The 17,043-nt window shown below is 46.9% G+C and overlaps 1 protein-coding gene across 27 annotated transcripts in view; it reads right to left on the reverse strand.

The window, feature by feature from the left end:
* Positions 1–17,043, reverse strand: part of CELF2 (CUGBP Elav-like family member 2) — a 538,053-nt gene that overhangs the window by 136,863 nt on the left and 384,147 nt on the right. For all 27 annotated transcript variants that reach the window (XM_077935327.1, XM_077935325.1, XM_028746919.2 and 24 more), the window contains one exon: positions 3,900–3,982. In XM_077935327.1, the coding sequence (XP_077791453.1) occupies positions 3,900–3,982 (83 nt within the window). The remainder of the gene's footprint in view (positions 1–3,899; positions 3,983–17,043) is intronic.

Below are 17,043 nucleotides of genomic sequence, written 5' to 3' on the forward strand. Positions count from 1 at the left end.
TGGCCAGCATGATTAAGCCGCTTCTGGCGAACCAGAGCAGTGCATGGAAACGCCGTTTACCTTCCTGCCAGAGCGGTACCTATTTATCTACTTGCACTCTGACGTGCTTTCAAACTGCTAGGTTGGCAGGAGCAGGGACCGAGCAACAGGAGCTCACCCCGTCGCAGGGATTTGAACCTCCAACCTTCTGATCGGCAAGCCCAGGATGCCCCTATTTTCGTCAGAGGGTATGGAGTTATGTGACTCCCCAAGCCAAGGAGACCAGTAACTATACAACCTTTAGAAGACGTCTGAAGGCAGCCCTATATAGGGAAGTTTGTTTAATGTTTGTTTTATTACCTTTTTTATATACCATATTTTTTGCTCTATAAGACGCATCAGACCACAAGACGCACCTAGTTTTTGGAGGAGGAAAACAAGAAAAAAAAATCTGAATCTCAGAAGCCAGAACAGCAAGAGGGATCTCTGCGCAGTGAAAGCAACAATCCCTCTTGCTGTTCTGGCTTCTGGGATAGCCGCGCAGCCTGCGTTCACTCCATAAGATGCACACACATTTCCCCTTACTTTTCAGGAGGGAAAAAGTGAGTCTTATAGAGCAAAAATTACGGTATGTTGGAAGTCACCCAGAGTGGCTGGAGCGACCTAGTCAGGTGGGCAGGGTATAAATAATACAGTTGTTGTTGTTGGATAGAACAACCCTATTTTCATCGAAGAAATGTTGGAGGGTATATACTAAGGAGTCACACACGCAGCAAAACAAACAAAACCTAAACTCAAAACCTTCAAATTGCTGTGGGGACCAGATGTCAAAACCACTCATGGCTCATCTGCAGCTGTCGAGAAATGTGAGCCACAGAAGATTGATCTGGCTTTCTGGTGACGCTGGGAGAGAGAAAGGAACCACTTCAATTTGTACACAGAACGGGGATGCTGGCCAGTATTGACATCACCCTTGTTTTACAATGGAAACGGGCACAGAGGGACTGATCTAAATTGCGGGTCTCGTGGGAGGGCAGGCAGGGGAGGGAAATCGATAGGATTCATTCTGCACACTCTGGTAGAGCAAACTGAACAAGTCCAATTTGGGGTGCGTGAGCCACATTTGACAGCAGGCAGTGCCTTTGGTGCTCAATCCTAAGAAGCCGGCTCTTTCTCTCTGCTCCAAAATTCCAGAGATAAAAGGGAAAGGGACATGTGTTTAACAGCGCTATTTATGATCCTATCATTGATTTCACTGTCGGAGGGTGCTTCCAGACGGATGTGTTTTTGTTCTTCTTTGTGGGATTGGTGCTGTTTATGCGTGCAAGTAATTGGAATCGAAATGCCAGCCTGTATCCCTTGCTCCCAATTTAATCTGGATTTATACTTTCTGGGGGGAATCCAATAAGTAAAAACAAAAAATGCCAGAAACTCACATGTGATATCTCAATGATACATTTGCAAATTAAGTCCCTGTCTGATAGCACCCTAAGTCTCCACAACCCCGCATAACACACATAGACAACTGCCTTATGCCAGACCATCCAGTTCTGCATACTCTGACTGGCAACAGCTCTCCAGGGTCTCTGGCACAAGGTATTTCCAATCACCAGGCATTGAACTTCGAGGACATTCGGCATGCAAAACTTGTGCTCTACCACTAAGCCATGGTTCGCTGGTGTTTACCGCCTGCAGTATTTATTTTGTCGAAGCATAGAATTGTAGGGTTGGAAGGGGGCCTGAGGGTCATCTAGTCCAACCCCCTGCAATGCAGGAAGCTTTTGCCCAACGTGGGGCTCAAACCCGCAACCCTGAGATTCAGAGTCTCATGCTCTACCCAATGAGCGGTGCCAGCTTGTTTGCTGCGGGGCATCATGTCCTGCCCTAAGTAAATAGCACGTTCAATGCGTATTTAAAGCACATGGAATTGTGCGCATAATAAATCCGGAGAATCCACTGTCAGTGCTGGGGTGGGGAACCTGTGGCTCTGCAGATGTCCTTGGACTCCCAACAAACAGCACAAGCAGTGGTCAGGGCTGATGGGAGTTGTAGTCCAAAAACTTCTGGAGTGCCACAGTCTTCCGATCAACGTTCCCAGCACCTGGGGAAGACCTTATTAATAAATCAAGTACCGTATTTTTCGCCCTATAAGACACACTTTCCCCCCTCCAAAAATGAAGGGGAAATGTGTGTGCGTCTTATGGGGCGAATGCCGACTCCTTGGCTTCAGCGATAGCAACGCGAAGCCTCCGAAGCCTGCGCTCCGGAGGCTTCGCGTTGCTTCCGCTGAAACCAGGAGAGTCTGCTCTTTGAAGCTGGCGGTGGGGGAAAGCAGCGCTTCCCCCATCGCCAGCCCCAGAGGATGGGGGGCAGCGGGAAGGCACGCGACGCCTTGCCGCTACTCTTCAACGCGGGTTTGAGGCTGGCGGTGGGGAAAGCAGCGCTTCCCCCATCGCCAGCCCCAGAGGATGGGGGGCAGCAGGAAGGTGCGTGACGCCTTCCCGCTACTCTCCAACCCTCCTTTGGGCTTTTGTGGGAGATGGGGGAATTCCCCCACCTCCCACAAAAGCAGGCAAAAGCCGTGCGCTCTTTAAAGGGGCTCCGCGGCTTCTGCTGGCTTTTCTAGGAGGGGGGGGGGATTCCCCCACCTCCTAGAAAAGCCCGCAGGAGCCGTGCACCCTTTAAAGAGCGAGCGGCTCTTGGGGGCTTTTCCCCAAGGAGGGAGAAAGGACTGACTGGCCGAGTCAGTCCCTTCTCCCTCCTGCGGGCTTTTGCAGGAGATGGGGGAATTCCCCCACCTCCCGCAAAAGCAGGCAAAAGCCTTGCGCTCTTTAAAGGGGCTCCGCGGCTTCTGCGGGCTTTTCTACAAGGGGGGGGGGGAAATTCCCCCACCTCCTAGAAAAGCCCGCAGGAGCCGCGCACCCTTTAAAGAGCGCGCCGCTCTTGGGGGCTTTTCCCCGAGGAGGGAGAAGGGACTGACTGGCAGTTTCAGTCCCTTCTCCCTCCTGGTCGAAAAGCTCGCAGGAGTCACACGGGGCTCCTGTGGGCTTTTGCGGGAGGTGGGGGAATTCCGCCACCTCCTGCAAAAGCAGGGAGAAGGTCTTGGAGTAGTGCACAGGCTGCGTGCAGCCTGTCCACTGCTCCCAGAGCTGCGGGGGAGGGGGGGAATCATATTTTTTCCCTTGATTTCCCCCCCCCCCCCGAAAACTAGGTGCGTCCTATGGGCCGGTGCGTCCTATAAGGAGAAAAATACGGTAGGCATTTTAAGTTTGAATGCATAGTTTTAACTGATTTATAACTATTGTATCGCATCTTTGTAAAATGTGTTTCCACCCCTCAGCCCGGACACTTGAGGTCCAGCTCAGAGGGACTTTTTGCAGTTCCCTCATTGCGAGAAGCAAATTTACAGGGAACCAGGCAGAAGGCCTTCTCGGTGGTGGCGCCCACCATGTGGAACGCCCTCCCATCAGATGTCAAGGAAATAAACAACTATCTGACTTTTAGAAGACATCTGAAGGCAGCCCTATATCAGGAAGTTTTTAATGTTTGATGTTTTGTTGTGTTTTAATATATATTGGAAGCTGCCCAGATTGACTGGGGCAGCCTAGTCAAATGGGTTGTTTAGATAAAAATAAATAAATCCGCTACTGGTTCAAATCTGGAGGGCAGCTACTATGCAACATTATGAACAGTTTTCAACCATATTAACAAGCTCATGATTGGGCTGACCGATGGGCACAGTTTGCAGACATTTAGCCACCAGCTTATTACCCTCCTGTGGAAGTCCGAGGCATTTGGGGGTTACCCAGATCCTTTAAGTAGCATCTTCTCCAAGCTATACCTTCTCCAGTTATTTATTTCACTTCCCTCCTGCCAACCTGCTTCCAGCTCCAAAAGTGAAAGGAAGTAAATGTACTCACCCCAGGTAAGGTTTTAATATTGTGCAGTGCATTCTGTGCTTCAAGCGCAGCTTTTCTTGTATAAAACGTTACGAAACAACAACCTACAGAGAGAAATTGGAAAGCTTTCAGATATTACCGGGAATGGATTGCTCAGCTACAATAGAAAAACAGAGAGAGCGGTTCAGGGCTGGGGGTGTAGAGATGAATGAGAGAAATGAATATACGAAGGCTTGGAAAGGTGACTTCTAATGAGCCAACATGAGTGGCATGAATCACAGGAACACTTTATTGTTTAAAAAGTCAGGGAGAGAAATATTAAAAACCACCCCCTTCTCACTTCACACAAGCTACCCACGAAGCACACCTACAGCTTCAGCAAACTCTTACTGCTCGGAAATCACGTTAACCAAAAGTTCAGTCACCATCGCGTTGTAAACAGTGGGGTATGCTTGTTTTGTGGGCTGTTGCCACATGCCTCAAGTGCAGATTGGTTTTAAAATTTCCAACAGCCAAAGGTCAGTTTCTTCCTGCCCTAAAAGCCATCGATGGATTCCTCTGGCAAGCTGAGCCACAGAAAACAAGTTCACTACATTTACCCCCAGTGAAGATCCTCACCCCTTACTGTTCAAGAAGGTGCCAAGAAGCTGAGAAGTGGGACAAGTTTGCGAGCTCATCTGAAGCCTCATCTGAATCTCATCTGAAGCCTCATCTTGGTTTAAGGCAGGGGTAGGCAACCTAAATGTGGGTTAAACCACAGAGCCTAGGGTTTGCCGATCAGAAGGTCGGCGGTTTGAATCCCCACAACGGGGTGAGCTCCCGTTGCTCGGTCCCAGCTCCTGCCAACCTAGCAGTTCGAAAGCACAAAGTGCAAGTAGATAAATAGGTACTGCTCTGGCAGGAAGGTAAACAGCGTTTCTGTGCACTGCTCTGGTTCGCCAGAAGCGGCTTAGTCATGCTGGCCACATGACCTGCAAGCTGTATGCCGGCTCCCTCGGCCAATAAAGCGAGATGAGCACCGCAACCCCAGAGTCATCAACAACTGGACTTAACGGTCAGGGGTCCCTTTACCTTTACCTTTTTAGGCAACCTAAGGCCTGTGGGCTGGATGTGGCCCAATCGCCTTCTCAATCCGGCCCACAGATGGTCCAGGAATCAGCGTGTTTTTACATGTGTCCTTTTATTTAAAATGCATCTCTAGGTTATTTGTGGGGCATAGGAATTCGTTCATTCCCCCCCCCCCCCCAAAAAAAAATATAGTCCAGCCCACCACATGGTCTGAGGGACAGTGGACTGGCGCACGGCTGGAAAAGGTTGCTGACCCCTGGTTTAAGGCAATTTTCTATGTTCCTAATAGACAGTGGGATCTGCAGGGAAGAATTGATGCCCAGGGGAAGGGTTAAATGTTTCCATGTTTGCTTGAAACACATCACAGATAACCCTCAGTTTTCCTTGTAACGTGTAGTCCCATCTTATGGGTATATGGGTGGTGTTGGGGTCTAAACCACTGAGCCTCTTGCGTTGGCGGTTTGAATCCCCACGCCGGGGTGAACTCCTGAAAGCACGCCATTGCAAGTAGATAAATAGGTACCACTGCAGCAGGAACGTAAATGGCATTTCCATGTGCTCTTGTTTCCATCACAGACAATGTTCCGTTGCACCAGAAGCGGTTTAGTCCTGCTGGCCACATGACCTGGAAAGCTGTCTGTGGACAAACGCTGGCTCCCTTGGCCTGAAAGCGAGCTGAGTGCCAAAACCCCATAGTCACCTTTGACTGGACTTAACCGTCCAGGGGTCCTTTACCTAGTCCCAATTTATCTCACAGCTACCTTTCCAACAGTAAGAGCTGTTCAACTCTGAAACAGACTCCCATGAGAAGTGACAGACTCTCCTTCTTTGGAGGTTTTTAAGTACAGGTTGAATGGCCAGCCGCCATGTACACTCTAGTTGAGATTCCTGCATTGCAGTGGGTTGGACTAGATGACCCTCAGGTCCCCTTCCAACGCTACAATTTTATGATTCTACCTTTCCTGTGGGCCCCAACTCAGCCATTGCCCCTCCCATGCTGGAACCGTTTCCCCCCTGCAATTTACCCAGGAAAGGTCTGCAATAAAGAAAGCAGCTACCGACTGCGTCTTCCTAATGCCAACAGCAACAGCCATGTTTCTGCCACTGTAATACACGCAAATGCATCATAGCGCCCTGGAAACGTGCTGAGCGCTGGCATTGCAGTTGTGCTGAACAGGGAACGTTGTCGGGGAGCTGTCAGGAGGAAGGCCTCTAAGTAACGGATGCAAACAGACTCACCCTTAAATTTTCACAGTTGACAAGAGAGACCATTTGGCAATTATTTCAGCCCTTTAAGAATCATTATCAGCATCAGTAAAGGATCATTAAATCAGTCAAAGATTGTACCTTCTGAATGGAGGTTTGCTATCTCTCTCTCTCTCTCTCTGCCTCTTAAGAGCCTTCTCTCTCTCTCCGATATCAATCTTTCCCATTTTACACGAATGACAAATTTATACTGATGGGTACATGTGAGAAGACTCTTGGCACCAGACTCTAAATCTTGTTTCTGAATGGTCAGATAACTAGTCATACCTCAGGTTGAATATGCTTCATGCTGAGCGCGTTCGAGTTGTGCTCCGCAGCAACCCGGAAGTAACGGAGCACGTTACTTCTGGGTTTCACCGCTCGCGCATGCGCCGACGCTCAAAATGACATCACGCACATGCGTGGGAGCGGTAAAAAGCGGCGTGCGCATGCGCAGATGTGCCACCGCTACTTATGTTTGCTTCTGGATGCAAACGGGGCTCCGGAACGGATCCCGTTCGCATCCTGAGGTACCACTGTATTTAACCAGATCCTGGGGAGTGTCAGCTTCCTACATACCTGTGTGTGTACATACAGTGCTCTTTTTCTTGAAAAAAGAGGTGCTGGAACTCACCACAAACACCTCCTTTGTTCTCTTATAATGACAATGGCGCTCACCTGAGAGGTGCCGGAACTCCGTTTCAGCGAGTTCCGGCTGAAAAAAAAGCCCTTTATATATATATACAGGCACATACCCTGTGCATGCAAACCTTTGTTTATGGTGTGCTTAAAGCAATGATAATGGGGCTCAGGAAACCCCTTTCAGCTAAGGGCCACATCCTCATTCTGGGTAATGTCATGTACTGAAGTTCTCCCCCTGGGCCAGCAGGGGGATACTGTAGATAGTTTTCACTCAGGTCCACATATGCAAATAAGGGATTGAAAGTGACGTTCAGTGATTGGGTAGTTACCAAAAATGGTTACTGTTGCGTTCTAGTGGAGCTCTATATAAGCAGGCTGGCTGAACCCTTCAGTTCAGTTCTGTTCTGGCCTGTGAATAAACAAGAGCTGTTTGAAGAATCGCTGTGTCGACTGATATGTTCACCCACAATTTAACAGGCAAATTTCTGAGAGTACCTGTCCACCCTAAAGTGCAATGTGTGAATGCAACAGGCCAAAGTTTGCAGAGGCAAGCTTGTGTTCCTCCTCCTCGCTTCTCATCCTTTAAAATTGACTCAATTTTGCGGCATCCACAGCCAGAATTTTAATTGCAACATATTGGAAAAATGAAATTACACCTACAAAATCAGAATGGCAAGTTAAACTGTTAGAATATCTGCAAATGGCAAAAATGACAGGGAGGGTAAGAGGGTATTCGATGCAAAAAGTAAACCAAGAATGGATTATATTCAAGGAATATCTGAAAAATTACTGTGACAGCAAAAACCTCCTGGCAGATCTTGAATGAGTCTTGCAATGTTTAGATAATATATGTAAATTTAATGTTTCTATTTAATCTCTCTTTTTTCTTTTCTCCACCCCCCCAATGACTCAAGAAAATAATATAATAATAAGATACTGTGTAAAATATAACCAGTTTAATTTAGTTTTTTTGAGAACAATCGGAAGCCTATTTTAGGTCTTTTAAAAAATTCTTGTATTTTTAATTTTTTTGCTGTATGGGATGAGATACAAATTGTAATATAGTATATTGTTATATAATTTTGTGAAATATGTTTAATAAAGATTGTTTAAAAAATAATAAAATAAAATAAAATAAACTCAAGCGATACCACAAACACCAAGCAGATGCCCCAGTTCCATTTCCTAACCAAATCAACCACCACGACTATGATGGAAGGTTATACAAAACAGTATCTCGGAGAGTGGAAAATTCATAAATGAGCTATACTATAAATATGAATGGCTAAATATAGCTCATCTATTTTTAGGGATAGGCAAATGTCATTTTCAGATGTGTTTACTTGCAAGTCTGTTCTGTCCTGATTCCATAATAGTTTGCATTTCTTAAAAAAAAAAAAAAAAAAAAAATTCACATGGAAGGCAGGATTTAACCACATATTTGAATACATGTTTTTATAAAAAATGTAATTTCTCTGAAAACACACTGTTCAAAACTATTTTTCGATGCATTGTGAGCTTGGGGCCGTGTCAGAATATTCAGGCAGCAGAAAACTAGGTGGAGTCCCAAGATCTAGGCTGCACATTTATTCTAGGAGGTGCAGATGAGGTCAGCCTGTACTGTAACACACGGAGATTCAATTCCTCTAGATCTCTGATAAAAAGCTGTACTTCACAAACACCCACACACATACATACTAGAGAGAGAGCTCTTGGATAATGGGCACCCTTAGTTAAACTATTAAAAGAAGCTTATCTGGGCTTCCTTTAAAAATAAAAAAAAAGATGTCTGAACTGCCGACAACCTGTTCACTCAAGTCAGCCATGACTTGACACGGTGTTAAAAATGCACATGTAAAGCAGTTTTGAGTTTGGCGCAGTGGTTAGGGTCCAAATTCCCACTCAGCCATGAAGCTGAGGACACTTGAGATCCAGTGCTGAGGGCCTTCTGGTGGTTCCCTCACTGAGAGAAGTGAGGTTACAGGGAACCAGGCAGAGGGCCTTCTTGGTAGTGGCACCCGCCCTGTGGAACGCCCTCCCACCAGATGTCAAAGAGAAGAAGAACTACCAGACTTTTAGAAGACATCTGAAGGCAGCCCTGTTTAGGGAAGCTTTTAATGTTTGATGCATCACTGTATTTTAATATTTCGTTGGAAGCCGCCCAGAGTGGCTGGGGAAGCCCAGCCAGATGGGCAGGGTATAAATAAATTATTATTATTATTATTATTATTATTATTATTATTATTATTATTATTATTATTATAGCTCAATGGGCAACCTTAGGCAGGTCATAAGTCTCTGAGCTTAACCTACCTCACAGGGTTGTTGTGAGGATAAAATGGAGAGAGGGAGAACCATGTCCACCATCTTGGAAGGATGGTGGGCTAACAACAACAACTGCCATGTTTCCCAATAAGAGCAAGGAACCAGAAACTGAGCTGATCCGCGTGCCAAGAGCAGGGAGATCAGAACTGGAGAACAAGTCGGAGCCATGAAGGATTCATGTTTCCAAGCAAAGTCCCAACTTGAGCAGGAAGATTCTTCTCTAGCCCAACCAGGAGAAGAGACTTGATGGCCAGCCTGGGTCACCCCAGAACCTGGGAATTATCCTGTTCCTTGAGCAGGAGAAGGAAAGCTGTACTCCTCAGCCTCATTTAATGCTCGCTTTGGTCAAATTTCACATGGGGTAGGGGGACTCTGGTCACAAAGGAAAATGATCTTTTTGGGCAGGGGGAAGGAGAAAGAAAGCAGATGGAACGATGGAAGGAGAGTGCAGGTGGAAGCCCTTTGCAAGAGATCAGTTCAGATCTCTGCTGTGAAGGTGGAGAGGGGGTAACAAAGAGAGAAGGGGTAGCAAAGAGGGAGAAATGAGGTGGTCCATCAGCCCCACCCACTGCATTTTGTTGTTGTTGTTTAGTCGTGTCCGACTCTTCGTGACCCCATGGACCAGAGCACGCCAGGCACTCCTGCCTCCCGCAGTTTGGTGAAACTCATGTTGGCAGCTTCGAGAACACTGTCCAACCATCTCGTCTTCTGTCGTCCCCTTCTCCTTGCACCCTCCATCTTTCCCAACTCTCTTTTCCAGAGAGTCTTCTCTTCTCATGAGGTGGCCAAAGTCTTGGAGCCTCAGCTTCAGGATCCATCCTTCCAGTGAGCACTCAGGGCTGCTTTCCTTCAGAATGGACAGGTTTGATCTTCTTGCAGTCCATGGGACTCTCAAGAGTCTCCTCCAGCACCTTAATTCAGAAGCATCAATTCGTCGGCGATCAGCCTTCTTTATGGTCCAGCCAAAGATTACCCTTGATGGAATGTGGCCCTTGGCAGAAAAAGGAAGGTGCCCTTCTCTGGTCTAGGGAAATACTCCATGCTGTGACCATGAGGTCTCAGCACACAGCACAGCAGCTGTGCGCAGGGCCCTGCGTTACCAGTTTGATCCCTGGCAGTGCATGACAATAACCAAGTGATGAATGATATGAACAAGGTCTAAGGGAAAAGGGGGTGGTGGTGGTAGGGGAAGCTTTTTAGTGCAACGAGCTCTGTCAAGTTATAAGCATCAGCAGCTGCAAAATTTGCAGTCCAATCTTTCAACACCTGTCATTTTCAGCCCCCCTGAATGACTTTGGGGCTCTCCTAAGTTGTGAACAACACACACACACACACACACACACACACACACATGCGTGCCAAAACCTGCTTCTGGCATTGAAACCTTGACAACACGGGATAGGAGTAACAAGATCTTATCGCTGTGAATCTTCAAAGGCTACTGACAACTTTCAAAGGAAAAGTGTACAGAAGCCGCTTTTTGCTTCTAGCCTAATAAACTCCTCCAAAAAAGAAGAAAAAGAAGAAAGGTTCTAATGATTATCTGATGATTGAGCTCTCCCTATTCTTTTAGCAACCCCCCCCCAAAAAAAAACCCCAACCAGAATCCCAGTCGACAAATTCAATTCAAGATACATTCACATTCAGGACAGCAACAGAGTCATCATGTTATGAATTGAAAATTCCTTTAAAGGCTGCCTTTGAATTCTAAGGGGCTGACAGATCAAGGAATGGATGGCCCTGGAAGGGTAAATGAGTGAAGTTCTGCGTGTGTGCGCTCTCTCCCTCCCTGCATTCCTTTCTGTGAATGAAATTCCCCTTCGCATCCACATTTGCAAGCAGAGCAGGTGCTGGCTTCACACAAGCCTGGAATCTCAAGTGAGGCGTGTTGGCAGCTTGTCAAAGCGACTGAATCTGAGCAAGTTTTCAAGTCAAAACAGGGCTTGGGTCCAGATATTATGCACCTTTCCGCACCTCCTGCGCCATTTTAGATGCCACCCTTATGACGGAAGGGGGTCAGCATTTATGGGGGGTGGGTGGGGTGGAAATCTCATGCCACACAGCTGTTGACACATGAAGACGTTTGCCAAGCACAAGCCAGTCGGGACAGCTGCAAGGGGAGCGATCGATGCAACCTCGCCGAAAACCGCAAGCTCGTCTTGCAGGCTGCGAGCTGAATCCGAGATGCAAAGCAGGGAACCTGGCAGCGGCCTCCGCTGCCTTCCCCCAAGACCTCATCTTTCAATTGCTAAATAAGGAATTCAGGTATAAAAAGAACAGCCTTTTTCTTTCTTTCTTTTACACAGGATCCACGGAGAGTAATATTTGGGACGTTTAATTTAGGAGTATGCTCAGGGAAATGGCTTCCTGGGGAAACAGGTTTATGAAATAAATTGGGTCGCAATTAGCAGAGACTTGTGCATGGTGTTTGAATTCTAGGACAGTGTTTCTCAAATGGTGGGCCTGGACCCACAACCTCATCGGCCAGCCTGGCCCCCTAACCATGCCATAATTTTGGGACTGGGCCAGTGCCCACATCAGAAAGGTCCTGCATGCTGAGTAAAGGTTGATGGAAGACAGAGAGGTTTGTGGGCAGGCAGAAAGAGGGCAATGGGAAGTTAGAGAGCAATCAAAAGGTTAGTATTTATTATTATCATCAGTGGTTTTTTTCTGGGGGGACAACGCAGTGGAACACATACCCCTAAACATTTTGTGACTCTAATTTGGCCTCATCGAGGGGCAGTATTTCAATATGAGTAGGAAAATGGGAGTACCCCTAAACATTTTTTTAAGGAAAAAGAAGCACTGATTATCTTCATTATAATTAAACAGAGAACAGAAAGGATGTGAGTAAGACAAGAAAGCTATTACAGGAGGAAGAAAGGAATGTAAAAAAGAGAGGGAGGGAGGGAGGGAGGAAGGAAGGAAGGAAGGAAGGGAGTGGAAGTTGTCTCTGGGAGTGGGGAATAAGGTAAAAGTGGAATGTGAAAGGAGAACAGCAGACAAAATTATAGAATACTAATACTGATACTAATAATTTATTTATATCCCACCCTCCCAAGCCAAAACTGGGCTTAGAGCGGCTAACAACAATAAAAGTAATACAGCATTCTAAAATCAATTCATTTTAAAATCAATTCAAAATCAAATTAATGGCAACCATTGGGCTAGAGTTCTGTGAAGATTACCAAAGGAGGGGGTCAGACTGTGCCTTGGCCAAAGGCCTGGTGGAACAGCTCTGTCTTGCAGGCCCTGTGGAAAGATGTCAAGTCCCGCAGGGCCCTAGTCTCTTGTGACAGAATGTTCCACCAGATCAGGGCCATGGCCGAAAAAGTCCTGGCTCTGGTTGAGGCCAGCCTAACCTCCCTGTGGCCCGGGACCTCCAAGATGTTTTTGTTTGAAGACCGTAAGGTCCTCCGTGGGACATACCAGGAGAGGCGGTCCCGTAGGTACAAGGGTCCTAGGCCGTAAAAGTACTTTGACAGGCATGTGGAGGTGGGAAGGGGAAAATAGCAGAGAAAAGGTTTTCTCCATTTAGAGCCTATAGATCAGCAATCCTGCTGAACATGGGGAGGTTGAGTCATAATACCTCCAGGGCAAAAAATGTTTTAACTCAAGGAAGGCTGATCGCTGGAGCTCCTTGCCACAAGGACAACTCTGGGGCAAAGGATTTAACAATTCCCAAAGGAGGATTAGATATCAGTAGAATATGATATCAGCAATTGCTTGTAATTATGCCAAACTATGCCTCTACCTGCCACTAGGTAGAGTAATTTTCAGCCATCTCAAGTGAGCCTAAGGGGTAGAAAGTTTGAAAACTCATGCCCTAAAAACAGAGATCCATGTTCAAGCCTGATGGGAAACCACACCTTATGATTTCAAAGCCCTTGTAGATGCCACTGACAGACTAAAAGATAAGATACAGTATTAAGAAGGAGACACAGGTTTGCATCAAATTTGCATTGATAATTTATATGTATAGATGCAAGTTTGGAAATTGTTAAGACAGTTACATTAGCAGAACCCATTGCATCAGGCCAATGTCTCTTCCAGTCCACCATCTTGTTCCTGGTTAATGGCCTAGAAATGAGTGGATCTTGGGAGCTAATAGTTAGGAGATTATTAGATTGTAGCTGGAGGTCTCTTGAGTGCTTTGAAGGAAATAGCCACCAGAGAAATATAGAAACATTGGAAGCCGCATTATGCTGAATCAGACGTGCATAATTTTATCTGACACCTTTCCACAGTTCAAACCATGCTCTGGTTGCCTTACAACATGGGGGGGGGGGTACATGACTACATCATAACAAAAGTAGTCATGAGCAATAAATTAAACATTTAAAAAATACAAAACCAAACTGAATAATTTCCACACAAATCACAACAAAATCTAAAATAAAGATACAAGAAACCCCAACATCAGCAACTCTACCCCCAGCAAAAAACAACAATCCTAAACAATACCTCAGCCCAAGAATCGGTTCAGGGTTGTGGAACTTGCAGCCCTCCAGATGCCCTGGGACTCCCATCAGACCCTGCCAGAATAGTCAGTGGCCAGGGGAGACAGGAGCTGGGGTCCAGCTACCTCTGGAGGGCCACAGGTTCACTACACCTGAGCTAGGGACTGTGCAAAAATGGTCCCTTCTAGCTTTCTGGTGTTACGCTACTTCATGGCTGGGGATGGAGGAGAAAGACAACTCAGTTCTCATTTACAGTGAAAGTTATCAAATTTGCACTTTCTTAAACAACAGAAGAACTGAAACACAGCCATCCTTCAAAATTCGCACTTATCTGAATTTTGTGATGCAACCAATGTTGACAAAAGCGAACATATTAGGAGAAAGTGTACATTAAAATGCATATATTAGTGAAAACAGCATGCAAAAAATGCATTACATTGGGGGGGAAATGCTTGCAAAAATGTGTTTATTTGGCGAAATTTGCACTAAAACGCCGAAGAATTATTCATAAGATTTTTTTAAAGAACACAAAACTCACAAATTGCCGCAGAAATGCAGAGAACCGAATTTAAGACTGGGAAAATGATAAACTGGGAGGCACTGACATGGACAGATCCTTCCAAATTTGGGACTCAGCTTCTACTCAAAGTGCCTTACCTCTTCCTCTTTCCACACTGTAATGGAAATGCGGAAGACAATTGTATTTCGAGGAGTTATGCGGCATGTCCCTTTCCCTTTAACACCCCCAGTTTGATTCTCGTGTTTCACACACCTGTCGGGAGTTTCTTGGGTTCTTCTGTGTTGCAAGGCCTGGCTGGATGCCCGGCTGCAGGTAGTGGGACACTCTCAGCCGCTCTGTATTAGTTCCATCTCAGGGTCCTGGGCTAATCATGAGTAATGCCCAGTGCATTTGATTACATCAAGGCACGCTATAAAAGCCATAGGTGGGAGGGGCCAGGACAGCTTCTGCCCAGATCAAAAAACCTGATGCTGGGAGACTGACAGTCGGGGTCTTTCTCCTGCTGCTCTACCTGGGGCTCCAGGCAGCTGAAGGGGAGATTGGGTAGCCCCTGTCGGGTATGTTTTATGTTATGCTTTGTATGCCTGCTGTTTAAAAAGGTAAAGGGACCCCAGACCTTTAGGTCCAGTCGCGACCGACTCTGGGGCTGCGGCACTCATCTTGCTTTATTGGCCGAGGGAGCCGGCGTACAGCTTCCGGGTCATGTGGCCAGCATGACTAAGCCGCTTCTGGCGAACCAGAGCAGCGCACGGCAACACCGTTTACCTTCCCGCCAGAGCGGTACCTATTTATCTACTTGCACTTTGATGTGCTTTCGAACTGCTAGGTTGGCAGGAGCAGGGACCGAGCAACGGGAGCTCAACCCGTTGCGGGGATCCGAACCGCCGACCTTCTGATTGGCAAGTCCTAGGCTCTGTGGTTTAAAACCACAGCGCCACTCGTTTATTTGTTAATAAAACTGTTTAGGTTCCCCTTCCACCTCCTCATTCCTTTTGTCCTGATACCCTTGGAAAGGACTGCTGTATTTGGCAGCACACACACTGAGTTGGGAACATAGGAAGCTGAAGCCTTGTCCCACCCAGGTCGGCACTGTCTACCCCTGCCCTACCTGCGGGCACCGGGATTTGAACCTGAGGCCTTCTGCCTGCAAAGCAGAATCGCTACCTCTGAGCTACGGCCCTTCCCAATTGTGAGCAAGCACCTTCTCCTCTGCACAACGGCAAACAGCAGGAGGGAACCTCAAGTTCGTAGGAGCCGACGCCTAAACTTGCGGCACTCCCATTTTGCTCTGCATTCTGGTTATGTCTGCATTTTCTGTTAATTGGCCAGAACTTGCTGTTTCCTGTCAGCCTTTCGTTGCGCGAGGGAGCGCCTTCAAAGAAGCTTCACTCTGTCATCCTCATACCCTTGCGAATACAAGCGCTCGCTATACACACCCTCTCTGTCTCGTAAATTGAGGTCTCTTTTCTACCTCCCACCCCCCTTTGACCTAGATTGAATCTGCTGCATTCTCAAGCCTTTTGGGAAAGCGGCAAAGGACTAATGCATGCCGGTTCCGTGTGCCACAACACTTCCTTATCCATTATTATGTAAATTTTGACTAAAGTGCTACACGTAGATGTGGGGAGGGGGGCAGGAGAATATCAAGGACAAAATTGCTGGAATCTGCTTCCACACCCCCCACCCTTGCTCTCTGTGAAATAAGCCACTTATATTAAACAATTTTAAATGCCTAATAGCTGTTAAGGGTGGGGGGGAGGTATTTGAGGAATTTTAATGTACATTTCTTTTCTCGTATAGGACAATCGCTGCTTTCAGCGGGTTCCTGAACTGTCAGGACTGAATGCATAATGAATGGGAAGTTTATGGCTCATCAGCTTCTATGGCAAAGCACTGTGGGTTACGGGCGCGGAACGAAAGGGCAAACTCTATCAGATTCACTTCTGCCACGCTGACATTTATCGCGGGCTGGCAAGACCCCCGAGAAACTTGAAGAACACAGAAGCATTCAGAGTGGCCAGCAAAGTTGCCTTGTTATTCCCTCCCTCCCTCCCTCCCTCGCCATCTCCCACCCCCAGCAGAACAGGCCTCCATTAGATTTCAAATGCCATAGCAGATAATAAGGAGAGAGGAGAAGAAGCCTAGCTGGTTGCTAGGAGGAAGCTCAGACGTTGAGCCAAAGAGTTGTGGTTCCCAATGGCTTAAATCAGTCGCCTTCCATCAGTCGTGTCTCATTAGCATCCTTAGGAGACCATTGGCAGGAGTCCGGATGACCATGAGCCCAAGGCAGAATGTTAACATCCTCATCGACGCCAGCTCATTTGAATGCTTGAGCTCTATTGGTCAGAAGGCGGGGCTCCATTTGCGTCAGGCTCAGCAATGGATCCCATTGCTGTGCTCTGTACCCAGCCCTTGGCGGCATCCCATAATATTCACATATTTTAAGGACCACATTGATTTTCAGTCGCTCCAAAGGGCGGGGGCCTGAAACAATGGGTGCAAATTATCAGGGGGAGGAAGGATTTAGACTAAACATTTGAGGGGGAAACCCTCCTGATGGCATAAACTGGTTGGCTATGGAAAAGACTGTCTCAAACAGTGGTGGACTATCCATTAACAGATTTTAAAGCAGATGTGAGATCGCCACCTATCAGGGATGTCATAGCAGTGGGTTTTGAGCAGGGGCAGGAGGTTGTTCTTGTTGACCTTGAAGGTCCTTTCCAGGTCTATGATTCTATGAACCACAAAGAACACCACTGAGCACGTGCAGAGTGACAGTCCCTTTCCCACTGCCTAATGGAAGAGAGGGATGGTGTTCCTGGTCACAGACCAAGAGTGAAGGACCTAAGTAGTATGTGTGATATATTATTACCCGAATAATCATATCATATCATATCAATTTATA

The sequence above is a fragment of the Podarcis muralis genome, chromosome 10 (genome assembly GCF_964188315.1).
Source record: "Podarcis muralis chromosome 10, rPodMur119.hap1.1, whole genome shotgun sequence".
Classification (NCBI taxonomy): Eukaryota; Metazoa; Chordata; class Lepidosauria; order Squamata; family Lacertidae; genus Podarcis; species Podarcis muralis.